General features: G+C 23.5%; 1 protein-coding gene across 2 annotated transcripts in view; it reads right to left on the bottom strand.

Moving 5' to 3' along the window:
* LOC100872236 (protein Wnt-2) overlaps positions 1–13,853 on the bottom strand; it is a 144,918-nt gene that overhangs the window by 1,346 nt on the left and 129,719 nt on the right. For both annotated transcript variants that reach the window (XM_012485073.3, XM_086915857.1), the window contains exons 3-7: positions 4,582–4,696; positions 3,899–3,970; positions 3,673–3,760; positions 1,016–1,195; positions 277–592 (exon numbers count right to left, since the gene is read on the bottom strand). In XM_012485073.3, coding sequence (XP_012340527.1) covers positions 277–592; positions 1,016–1,195; positions 3,673–3,760; positions 3,899–3,970; positions 4,582–4,696 — 771 coding nt within the window. The remainder of the gene's footprint in view (positions 1–276; positions 593–1,015; positions 1,196–3,672; positions 3,761–3,898; positions 3,971–4,581; positions 4,697–13,853) is intronic.

Raw genomic sequence — 13,853 nt, 5'->3', positions numbered from 1 at the left:
TAATTTTCTTTTATATGTTTGTTTTGTTTCATTTAACTTAATTGTTTATAACTTAATAACTTTATAAGTCTTGACATTGTTGTTTCGCCAATTTTTGTGTTGATTTTGATACAATTGATATTTTAAAGATGCTCGATAAATATGTATATTTTGTTAAAGATAACTTAGTTGTGATTATTTGTAATTTGTATGAATTTTTACGAATATAACAGAAGAGAAATAATTAATAATTATATGGAAGAATAAATCGCTGAACATAATGCAACAGTAATTTACCTTTGCTTGTACGATTACAATATCTGCCTTGCGTTCCCAGGCTTCCTTGCACCAAATCTGGCTCGCAATAATTAGGGGATGGTTGTAGAAAAACCAGCTCGTTTCTCTTTGGAATCCTTTTCTGTCCCACGCTCGATCCACCGTTCGATTTTGTTCTTTTCAACACTAAATGCGGCCTTCTTGGTTTCGTCGCTTTTTTGGGGGGTTGTCGATCATGTCGGGATTTTCCAACATCGTTCGGTTTCCCTTGGGTTTTCGCATCATTTCCTAAAATCGGCACTATTTCTGCCGATGTCGAGTGTAACGTTTCTAAACTCTAAAGAACAAAAAATTTGTGAATGATTTATAATATAACAATAAATAAACAAATGTATAAAGTAATGGTACGTTTATGATATCTTATAGCTTTCGAAACGCTATATTAGAATTTATTTTCATTTACTTGTTTCAAAATCAAACCTTTTCGACTTTTTTTTATAATACTATTTTTTATAACACGTTTGATAATTTAAATACAATATATACATATATAATTGTACGTAATAATTATTTTCAAAGATACATATTGTTAAATTTTTAATTAAAATTTTTTACATTAATGACAATGTTAAATTAAAAATTTTCAATTTCATAATTATTATGTTATTGTGTCGAATGAACGATGTTATATACTCCATTTTTGTGCAGAATGATTATATGTTGCATTTCAACAACGTTGACACATTTTTATAGAAATTACCTGCATCGTAGGGGGTGGCGGTGGGGTAATCGCTATGACAGGCCTGGCTCTGTAATACTTTTTCATCAATGCATCGCCGATCTGACGAAAACTAGGCAAAGTTCGCCAGCAGGTTCTCACGGTGCAAGAGCCGGACACGCCATGACATTTGCATTCTGTTCGCAGGAGAGCTTTGACTATCTGCAAAGAAACAAATATTTACACGATTCAATTTATGTCTTTTATCGCCGTGTAATTTCAAATCTCTATATTTTATTCCATAGAATCGATTGCTTCCAGCACGATATGTGCAACATTCAGAAATGCTTTCAAATTGATTATGCTCATAATAATAAAGTATATTTAAAATCGCAATTTTACTTTTATTCCTTTCTTTTTATAATTATATTAAAATAAAACCAAAATAATAATTTTAATATTTACTTTTCGTCATTTTATTATTGTAATTATATTGTTTGAATGCATAATGATAACGACGACAATTATATAATCATAAACGTATTCATAATTTGTTCAATCACATCATACGAAAATGTTTAAAAATTATTTTAACTTACTTGATTTACTTTTATAAAGAATTAATACTTTTTTAAAGTAAAATTTAATTTATTATTTAATTATATCATAAAAAATATTACAGGATCCTAATTAATCTTTCTTACATCTTTTTTATATATATATATATATATAAGTACAGGAAAAAATATTTTTACTTCGTATTAACAAAAATATAAAGTTGTGGGTAAAGTACACACAAAAGAAATCTTAAAATTTTATCGCAAAAATTATTGTGTTACGCTTTGTCTCTTACTTTTATTGAGATCAATATTATCGAATTTTAAAATTTTAAAATTTTCGACAAAAAAAAAGAGAAATGCTTAATTTATAAAACATAATTACTCAAATATTTCGATGCACGCGTTTCTCCTTCTCGCTCATTGTGTGTCCGACGGGTATGCTCAGAAAACTGGTTTACATTTCGAATTATCGGGAGACGGTGAGGGGCGGGTGCAGAGGTGGGTTGAAAAAAATCGTCTGGAGCATAAAGTATGCGGTATGGCGAGGCGATCGACGTTAAGAATAAATCGTTAGCCATGTCTGTACGCGCGTGCACAGATCGTACATGCACGTGGAGGGCAACCGGACGATATATGCGCGTTTTTATTACCGCCTCGATAATAAAGCCCATCGAGAAAGACGAAAGCTCACCAACTTTCCCCAATTAAAACGCCGCCATTTATCCGCCCTACCTAAGGCGGAACGCGATCTTTCGCTAACCTTTCGTTTCGATCGTCGACCCTGCCTTATACTCCCCCGCCTTGATTTGTTTCTGAACCCGCGTTTGCTCTTAATTCAAATTGATTTTTTAACTCGTAAAGAGATGGAAGGATATTGCTAAAGTTCCAGGAAGTATTTCGTATAGAGAAAATTTATCTTATCAATAATGATTATTTCGACTGCAATTTATTTTATTCTATTTTATTTTATTTTGAATCGTGTTTAAAATTATTTTTCTTTTCTGAAAAATTGTCAATTACTTAGTTATATTTTATTTTATCAAATGGAAATTTACTTTAATTTGGAAATTAATGAACTGACAAAAATTAACATTTTTAATCATCGATTAATAATTATGACGATTAAATCAATTGCATTATTTGAACGATTAATTTCTCTCATTCTCAAATGTCAACTTAAGTAATTTAATCGATTGATGCCAACATCGATAATTTATTTACTTATGCTTAATTTTATAAAAATAAAAATTTCATAAGAAAAAAATAAAGTTCATATTAAAAATCATAATAAAATGAATAAAGTAAAATTATATTACGCATACGGATGATGGGAATAAGATTGTCAACAATGTCAGAAATTATCCGTACTTGTATTGTTAGAAAATATTCTCATAAACTGTACGAATAATACCTGCATTTAATATTTTCTTAGTCACCTTCGTTATCCCTATTTTCTTATACCTGTTAGTGATAATCCAAAATAGAAAACTAGAAAACTTATGAATTGCAATGATTTATGAGACATTTCTAAGAATTATATTTATATTTTTCTATTTACTTAATATTTACCTAATTTACTGATTTTAAACAAAATTTATATTAGGCATTTATTAAAAAATATTAATAATAACAAATTTTTATTTTTTATATTAATCGCGTTTTTATAATATAATATGAATACCGACTAATTTTTATTTAATTTTTTTTTTTTAAATAAAAAGAATAATACAACAGAATTGTATTAATATATCAACAGTTTTATTCATCCTTAATCTGAAAAATTTGCATTCAAGAATGTGATACGTTTATAATAAATTTGCAAATTTAATTTTATTATAAAAATAATAAGAATAATTAAATTATATAATACAATAAATAATTTACGTCCAATCTCATATAATATTATTATCATAAAATATTATCATAAAATATATACAATATATATACTTGCATAATGTTAAGTATGTATGCATATATATGCATAATTTGTATATAGAAGAAAATTTTGAAATCAATCTTTCCACAAAAATGATTCATAATAAAAACGAATATTATCACTGGTTTATTTAAAGAAAATCCAATCATAGTTTTTATAGCGTTAAAAGGAATGATTCATTAACGGTGATTAGCATTACTCACCTTTCGACCAGCTTTATTATTATGAAGGTTCATCAGGCTTCTCGCGTCACCCTCGACTTCCCTCGCGTCCAGAAACCTACGCGCGAACCTAGCATTAAATTATAATATTAAAATTCATGCGTGTAACAACTGTCGTGACGTACAATGTCATAGAGGTTTTACACGCACATGACACGTGCAAAAGGAACCGACTACGAATTTATTAAGGATCCGGGTTAATCCCTACCTCATCCCGTACGTGACATCTGCGCTGCAACCGCCCCATTCCCAACCATTTGGTGGCAACTCTTTTCTCGTCCTGCAAAAAAGAACATTCAAACCTTGATGAACCAATAACTCATTAAATTCGTGATGAAAAAATTTCACTATTAATTTTTATACAATATTTTTTGTAAAGAAAAGTTTTAATAAGTTTTAAATTTGTTTGAAATGAATTTATAATGAAAATTTGAAAAAAGTAACAAAATATTTGAAAACTTTCATATTAGTTTCACTAGGCATAATTTTTTAATAGTACAGTAATAAAGAGTGAATCAAATTAAAAGTAATAAAAATAAAATTATTATTAACAAAGATCGATGAAACTTTTTTTCAAAATATAACGTTTTAATTCTGCTTCTCACAAATTTATGAATAAGTCTAATAATAAGTATGTTTTTAATATTTATTCAAAACGACTTATTTATAGGTCTTTCTCAGAAAACTTAACAGTTACTTAATCCTTCGTTTCATACCTTTTTTTTTTTTAGTCTCACTTTACAATTCCTTCTTAAGTCTTTGAGAATGACTAGAATTGCTGTTAGAAACCGTTACTTTACGGAAGAATTAGAACAGGTAAATAATATTTTATACCTGATCCCGTTGATGACTAACATTTAGGCCAGAATAAGTACAATAGTAAAAGTTTACCTTACGGTGGGTTCGCAACCACAATCGGTGATGTTGCCCCTGCTGCAAGCTGCGGTTACGGCGTACGTTACACCCGCTGAACTTATTGCGTACGTGAAAGCTGCTTCCCTGCTTCCTGAAATAGATCAGTGAGAAATTTCCTGTTAGATATGGCGTCGAAGCAGGTCTGTCCAGTTTGTGTTGTGTCCGATAAGTACGAAACGTGTATAGGGATTTCCAGGTAAGTAAAAACCTGCCACGTGACAAATAGAGTTACAATGTATGGTGTCGTCCTCGGAACAATGCAAAGAAAAAGAGGGATTTTGTGAAAAAAAGTGTTAATTGTCTATGCCGGACACCTGGACGTTCGAACGAAGAAAAGTATTTGTTAGGTTTTAATAAAAGTCTTCTTGGAACCATTTATCTTGCGTTTCATTTTTTCAATTTTCTTCAATTTCTATAGAAAAACTTCGTTAATAATCGAAAACTTTGCTTCATTTGAAATTTTGCGATTTTTTAAATATAACACTTGAAGAAAAGTATTGAAATAATTTTTATTTTGTTATAATTTATATTATAATTTGCTTCTTTAATGTAAAGATTAATGTTAATATGTGGTTTTTTATTATTGCTCTATGTAAAAAATTTTTTATATAACATAATGTAAAGATTTAATGATATTTATGCTCTATAAAATAAAATTGGTGGTGAAAATTTTTTTTATTTAAAAACAAAAACAGTTTTTAGTAATATAATGTAATATAATGTAATTTTTCATTTAACTTATTATAATAGAAAATTAAAAATTTTCCATCCTCCAAAATTTTAATTATTATTTATTAAATAATAACTGAAAGATTTATTTTGTATGTATTTATTACGTATGATTGTCTTATTAAATTGTATTCTTACAATAAAACAAGTTTAAAAAATTTTATTAGAAAATTAAAATGATTAAGAGGAACACGAAGAAAAGAAAATATATAATGTATTATTATTTATATAATTCATATGCATATGTTTATTCATACATATATAAGATGTCTCTCTTGATTTTTTTTATTATTAATAGCGAAAAATATTTCAAAAAAAATTGAATGCAGGAAAAAAGGAAAGCATATTATTTAATTAATTATTTAATTGGTTTTTTTTTGAATGATTCAAAACATATAGAGATCAACTTTTTTATTAAATACAACTATTTTAATTAAGTAAAATTACATTTTTTAATACATTAATCAACGCAGCTTGAAATTTTTTATAAAAAAATACTAATTCATATATGTTTAAAAATTATAATTTAAGAAATATTTTAATTTGAAAAATTTATGAGAAATAAAAAACGTGATACTCATCCGTTTGTTTTCATGCAATAAATTTTACAAAATTGAAATCATTTATTCTAAATTAATAATTTTCAGGCATATATTATACATATGGATTGATATTTTTTTCATAGAAAATATCAATTTGCATCGATTCATGCATTAAAAATTCTATTTATTTAAAAAAATAAAGTTGATCTTTATGTGATTTTTTATGCACCCACTGATAAGATTCTTCGATGGATTTGAATTTTATTTAAAAACATTTTTCGCGCAAATAATAATACTGAGAAAACCAAGTAAGATGTTTTATACATACATATATAATTTATCACTTTAGAAGACATTTACGAGTCCCTAACTTGTCAAAAATAAAATGCAGATGTACAAGTTGGGGTTAAGGTACATGCAAATATAGGTACAGTTATGTACAGGTAATAAATGTATTATCTTTGAACAGTCAGGATTTTAAAGATGAAAATAAACATAAAAGTTTATATACAAAAGTATCGATTAAGGCTTATTTAATTATTTTAAAATAAATAATTAAAGTTTGTATAATGAAGCGAGACGGAAATAAGTAAAATTGCTTTGTCTCTATTATTGTATTGGATAGAATCGATTCTTCGAAAAATTCTATGAGTATATTAATAATTTGTATATTCGAGGATCAATTGTATTTCTACTGCAAATGATAATTTTATTTTCATATTGTTATTTTTAAGATAATCAATAGCCAAAAAGAAAAAAACAAATAATGCTATGTATTAATTATTACATATACAGTCATCCATTTAAAATTAAAATTTATTTAGAAGCACAATTTAATTAATTCCTAACAAATTGTTGTATTAAAAAGTAAAATTTATGTGCAAAATTTTAATTTGATAATCAAAAACAACAAAATTTCAACAAAAGAAGAGAGACATTTTAATTTTTATATTTTTGATTAATTTTGATTTGTAATCTTATAAAAAATATTTTAAAGAAGTGGAAGGAACATTTTTTAAAATTTAGAAATATCTATTGTAAAATGCTTTGCATATATAAATATAAGACAAATAATAATAAAATTATTTTAACGCACAAGATATTTCACTTAAAATTTCCAAATATCAAAATTATAATCAAATTTAATACATATTACATAATTGATGTAATAAACAATATCTTGATAACAAATTAAAATTTTATTTTTCGATTACACGAAAAAAGTTCCAAAAATTGTATCATACATTGCATCAAGTATAACAAATATGGGAAAAGAAAGAAAGCATACGCATGAAATATTTTAAAATATAAATGTATGTTTTTTTATAAATTGATAAAAAATTTCTTATTCACAATAAACAAATAGCGTGCAAGTTTTATCCTTAATTAAACGAAGGATTAAAAAAAAAAAAAAATATTAGAAAAAATGTTCTCACATAGCCGAATCTCAATTCGTCCACGTGGCGCACGTTTTAATCCACGTCAAGTGATTCGATCTACTTCATTTCGTGGACAAGTATGATACATCAACAGTGCGGCGCAAAGCCCACACTGTTCCCTGGCGTTTCCGTCACGTTAATTTACAGCTATCCGGCACACGTAGGACCGCGTAAAGCGCGAGCACAATTAATTACCTGCGGAGCTCTTTCAGCTCGTTTGCCATGCTGAATGAGTTACCGCCGCGTTCCTTTCTTCTCTCGATGTTCCCTCTTTTCGTTTTCTTTTTTCCCCTCTCCTCTCCTTCCATTTTTTTTCTTTTTTCTTTTTTTTTTTCGTTCCCTCGTCTCAACTCATTCACGAGCTCTTCGTTCCCGACACCTACGCGATACTGTCCCGCGTCCAGGTTGATTTCGCGCTCACTTGCCAGCCATCAACCTCGACCAATTTTAATTCGAACGTCAGGACCGCCTTTTACGCCGATGCCTAATTATAATGCAATGAAACTCCTGGAACAATTTGCGGATTTTGACGAAGCAATTTTCATCGCGAATCGAATTTTATTAAGTTAAGTTTCATATTTTGATCTTTTAATCGGTGGCTTTTGTTTTGAAAAAAAAAAAAAATATGGATTTTTACTTTTTAAGAAAAAAGTCTATAACGGTAAAAAATAGTTCTTAATATTAATATAATGATATTTAGATATTTTAAATTGAAGAAAACTTTTTTTTTTTAATTTTTTTCAATATTTTCGTAAAAAGAAGTGTTATAAAATTTTTACTTTTTACTATAACTAAAAAATTTAAAGTTTTAAAATTTCTTTTAAAATAATCTTTCTACCTATAAAAATTGAAAGAAACTAAAGAATAAAAAGATATTAATTTAGAAAAGATTTCAAATTTTCATCAAATTCAAATATTTAATAATTTTTTGATACTGTAATAAAATCAGTCATAAAAAACTTGATTCATTGAACATTTCCAAAAAGTAATTCGTATTAAAATGTCCATTATTATCTCTTCAATTCGAGTTCGCATACATCATTTTAGGAAAGAAGATTGAAAAGTTCCGGCAGATCTTCCTACACACGATAATATCGATCGATGTTTGTTACGTTCATAATTCATAGTCACACATTTATAGATATATATGTTCCAATGATTCATTTCGTTTGATTTTTGTCGATGATCATGATCGATTGAGATCCATGTGACGATTACCTTGAAAGTATTCGCGCAAAATGTTCTGGTTCTTGTTTCGAGATTGAAATTTTTTCTGCACAAAAACTATCGAGTATTTCTGTTATGCTTAACGTATCTAATAATCTTTTTTCGCCGCATTCCGATTCTTTGAATTAATTATAAATATTGCTCATTCTCTAAGATATGCTAAATATAGCAAGTATGAGAATAGTTATGTGAAAATATATTATTGCTTTTCTAAAAAAAAAATATTTTCTTTTTTTACAAATATAAAAAATCATAATGGAAGCATAAAATTTATTTTTCTCGAAATGTAAATTTGAAAAATATAATTTGAGATACTTTTTAAAGTTATAAAGGTTTTGAGCTTTGTTTAGAATTGTAGATATATATGATGTCAAATAATAGTTTTTCAGATTTCAGATTTTTAATAATATATAATATTTCTAAATGTAATTACTTCATTTCAGCTTCATTTTTACTAACATGGAAATTGTTATTAATTGAGAAAGAATTTATTTTAATGAAATTGTTATTGTTATTAATGATAAAAAAAATAATTTAAATATGTTTTAATATTGTATATTTATATAAATATAATTGAGTACAATTTGATACAATATCTGCAATAATTATGTAATAATATATAATGAATATTTTGTTAAATTTGATTAAAAAATATTTTGTTAAATGTAAAATTTTAATATATTGAATAAAAATGAAAAGTATTTTTGTGAAAAAAAGAAAATTCGCAGGATTGATTCTTTACAATTTATCCTTTAATTCTTTTTTGATTTGACAAAACAATAATTTTAATTATTGTAGTAGGATCTTTTAATTTTAGTATATTATAGTTCTATAATTTTATAATTTAAATATACTTATCCAAATAAATGTGTAAATAAGCAATATGTGTTTAATATTAAAATGGAGTAACTTGGAGACTTTAATGACTGCATAAGAAAGAAACTTTTCATAGATAACTAAAATAAAAATATAAAAACTTCTTAAGATATTTGAATTCTGAAAATAACATTTCTGAATTAAATAGTTATATTATAATTAATAAAAAATAATTTCAAATAAAAAAACTTCACATGTGTGAAATATTATGACGAAATAGAACGTAAGCGTTACTTAAGAATTGTTTAAAAATATGTGATGTATCGTGAAAACATTTTTGGAGTATGGATAATTTATTTTTGATAATCGTGGTTTCTGTAGAATAATGTAAAAAAATGCACTTAATGGATAATGAATAAATATATTATAAATATTCGAAATATAAATGCAAATATTAAATAATATTTTATAACATATAAATAAAATTTAATTTGTTTTTTTATTAGAATTTGATAAAAATTTATCTTTATTAAAATCTTTATTAATAATATCTTTATTGAAAATTGAATATAAAAATTATATTTGATATATTTTATATTTTTTTCTGTTTGATATCAAATTATAATTAAATTTGAATATTATACAATGTTTTATTTGCACGTAATTTATCAAATTGATATATAGAAACTGTATAAGTGAAACAAATGAATAACTAGTTTAGCTGATTGATATAAAATATTCATATATTCATTGGATTTATCTTACTTATAATATTCACTCACTATTCAGAAATCTTTTATAAAAAATATTTACATTTTATATAAAAATATTGTTACATACAAAAATTTAAAGATTTATGTATTTATTAATTCTAAATATTTTCTATATCATGAAGTTTCTTTAAACTCTCTTGATATATAATTAAATCATTAATCATATGCTTTTTAAATGGGATTATGCAGAGTTAATCGTATAATGTAATTATTTCAAATAATTAAATAAACTATAAATTATTTGTTGCAGATTTAAAAAAAATTGTATAAAAAAACTTGTTATTATTTTATTTATTTATTTTTTACTGAATAAATATATAAAGAATACACGGAGGTTAATTTTTTAAAAAAGTATTTATATTTATAAATATATTTAAAAATATTATTTATATTATATTATAAAAATTATCAGTTTATGAAAGTTTTTTTATATGAATTTTACAAAATTTATCATATATTTATTTTTCAAATTTCAAATTAATAAAAAAATATTTACTATGTAATAATTATATAATTAAAAAAAAAAATAATCAAGATATGAAAATAAAATGAAAGCAAATGATATAATAGTAAATATATTGATAAAAAAATTTAATTATTATTGCAAAAATATTCTCTTCAAATTCTTTCAATTAAAAAAATATTCATTAAAGTTAAAGAGGATCTTTGAAATAATAATAATTAAAATTAATATTAAAAAACTGAAATATTTCTACAAGCAAATATTATCTATTAAAAAATATTATTTCATTTAATATTTAAAGATTATGCACAATAAATAAAATAATTATTTTTCATTTAATAGAAACTTTCTTTTTTATTTCTTGAACATTGAAAATAGATTGATCTTTCTGTTATTTTATGTACAATATAATTTAAATATATTATACTTATTTATTCAAAATATTATTTTAAAAAAACTATTTTTAATGAAATATTCATTTCAAAATATTAGTATTTATTATTATTATATATACTAAATACTAAATACTATTACTAATATTATTACTAAATAAAATATTATTACTAAATACTGTTTATAAGTATCTATTATTATAATACAATTGTAATATTATTTTTATATAAATAATAAAATAGTAATAAAATAGTAATTACTATTTTGAAAAAAATTTTATTTGCAAAATTCTGAATCTATTAAAGAAATAAAAATATTTAATTTTCTTTATTTATTTAAAAAAATCAATTCTTTCTTCCAGCCTTTCTAAAACAAGTAAATATCTTGATTATTATTATTGATGACAGAAAAATATACATATGTTGGATCAAACTTACATAATATCGAGTTGCACAATTTAATAGAAATAATCTTTGATAGATAGACGTATATATGTATAAACTTCATTTTTTTAAATAGAGTGATATGTTTTCTTTATGCATTATATAAAGTATTTTAAAATGCATACAATAATTTATGATTCAAGGTCATTTAAGATCAGTGAAAGTCAAGAGAAAGTAAAACTATAATTTATTTTATGTGAGAGATAGAATTCCTAATATTCCATTTAAAAAACAAAATTGTTCTTATAATATGACTTTTACGCATTCAATATTAGAAAAAATGTATCAATAAACTATTTATGTTAAATTTGTTCTATTCAAAATCAATGCAAATTTAATCTAATACATTTTTTCTATTATCAATAATCAATAATTGAGATATTCAGCCTGAATGAATTGCTAAATGACGAAATGAATCTTGTACATATGCGTATTGCTTATTGTTAAAAAATGACTCTTGTTAAGAAATATCTCTTCGTCATTCATATGTTCACGCCATGATCATTGAAGAAATTCTTAATTATGAATACTTATAATAGATTTGTATCTTTGCTTGATTGTTATTGATTTATAAAATGACAAAAAGATCACTACCTTTGTATTTTGGTGGATTCGATTTATGAAACATATTCTCAAAAACAAATCAAAAACAATCTTGATGAATCATGCTCGATGGAATTATCATAATATATAAATGAAATTTCTGAATATATTTTTTTCAAAAGAATAAAACAAATGGTCCATGATAGTTTTTGACTCGAATTGATAATTTTATTTAATGTACAAGTTGTTACTGATTATTTGTTAAATAATTATAGGGGAGTTTTGTTATAGTTATTTAAATTTATTAAAAGTCAGCGATTAAAATAGATTGAATGTAGAAAAGGATATGTTTAAATAATAATAATTACATCTATAATAAATCATATATGTTGATTTTCAATGTTTCTTTCAATGTAAAAATTTTTTCCATATTAAAATGATTAATAAGATTAATTTAATAGAACTTTATATGCAATATTAAATTAATAATATCGTAATAATTATAATACAAAATATTTTTATTATAAATGAAGAAAAAGAGAAAAAAGCGAGAAATAAAAAATAGTTTTATTCAGAAAAAAATATTTCAATTGATTAGTAAAAAAATTACATGCAATAAATTTAATTAATTGCTTATATACATGAAATGTATATTTTAATTTAGATATCATAAAAGAATGATTGATAAAATAATTACCGTTTTATAGTAATTTTAATTTTACTTAAAGCAAAAAATCACAGTAACTATTTTTTATTTTTTCCCCTTATTTTTTAAATATTAAAATATAAAATTATTATATTAATAAATATAAAATAAAATTATTTATTTAATTGCTTAATGATTTAGTTGTAAAAGAAGAAGAAAGAATATTTTTATTTTTAATATCACAACTTAGTAATTTTCTAATTAAATAAAAAATATTAAAGTTTTTTATTTATAATACTATTTTTATAACTACAAAAAATGCTAATTGTAAAATAAAAACAAAGAATAACCAATAATTTTTTTAATAGAAACTTTAAATATTGTAGAATATAATTTCTCTCTTTCCAAGAAGAACAATCTTATCAAAGAAGAATTATTTGAAAATATTTATAGTGATCACTTTCATTTATATCTACAACTTTCATATATAGTATTTATATATAATTAGCAATAAAATAGTTACTTTCACTTATATGAATTTTTATATTTAATTTGCTCAAGACATTTTATTCGAAATATTTATTTTAGGAAATGTTTTTTTTTCCCATGTTGTTAATATATTTATATATATAGAAACAATTATATAAAAAAAATATAACTCAGGAAGTTGAGAATTAACAAGTTTTTATAACCATCTCTATTTCCTTAAACATGAATCAATAATTGATAATATGCTAATATATTAATTAACATTTAAATTTTATCTTTTGAAAATTTCAAATTTCATCTACTTTTTTTTATCAAAAAAAAAAATATATATATATAAATAAATACTAAAATGAGATTTATGAATACTACTCATAATTAGGATAAAAACATAGCAAACAGGTCGCATATGATTAATTAACTTACTATTTCTTCCCAATTCTATTGATTAAAGTGATCTTTATCTTATTTATTTAATTGATTTTTATGTTATGCATCTTAAATAGACATAATATTATATTTTTACTTATCTTATATATCAAATATCGCTTATCTTTACATAATAAATTTCCGAAATATCAGATTGATGAATAATATTTTATTTGTGATTTCTTAATTGACAGAATTGCAAACTGATAAGCAGATTTATGTATTGTATTTATTTTAATTAGTTTGTTTCCTGATTAGTCTTTACTTACATCACGATCCGCTTGCTATAACAGATTGCAGCATAAAATACTGCACTAAC

Source organism: Apis florea, unplaced genomic scaffold (assembly GCF_048593485.1).
Source record: "Apis florea isolate Af1SG1 unplaced genomic scaffold, ASM4859348v1 contig_3798_pilon, whole genome shotgun sequence".
In the NCBI taxonomy this organism is placed as follows: Eukaryota; Metazoa; Arthropoda; class Insecta; order Hymenoptera; family Apidae; genus Apis; species Apis florea.
The sequence above is the reverse complement of the archived record's forward strand: the minus strand, read 5'-3'. Positions and strand labels throughout refer to the sequence as shown.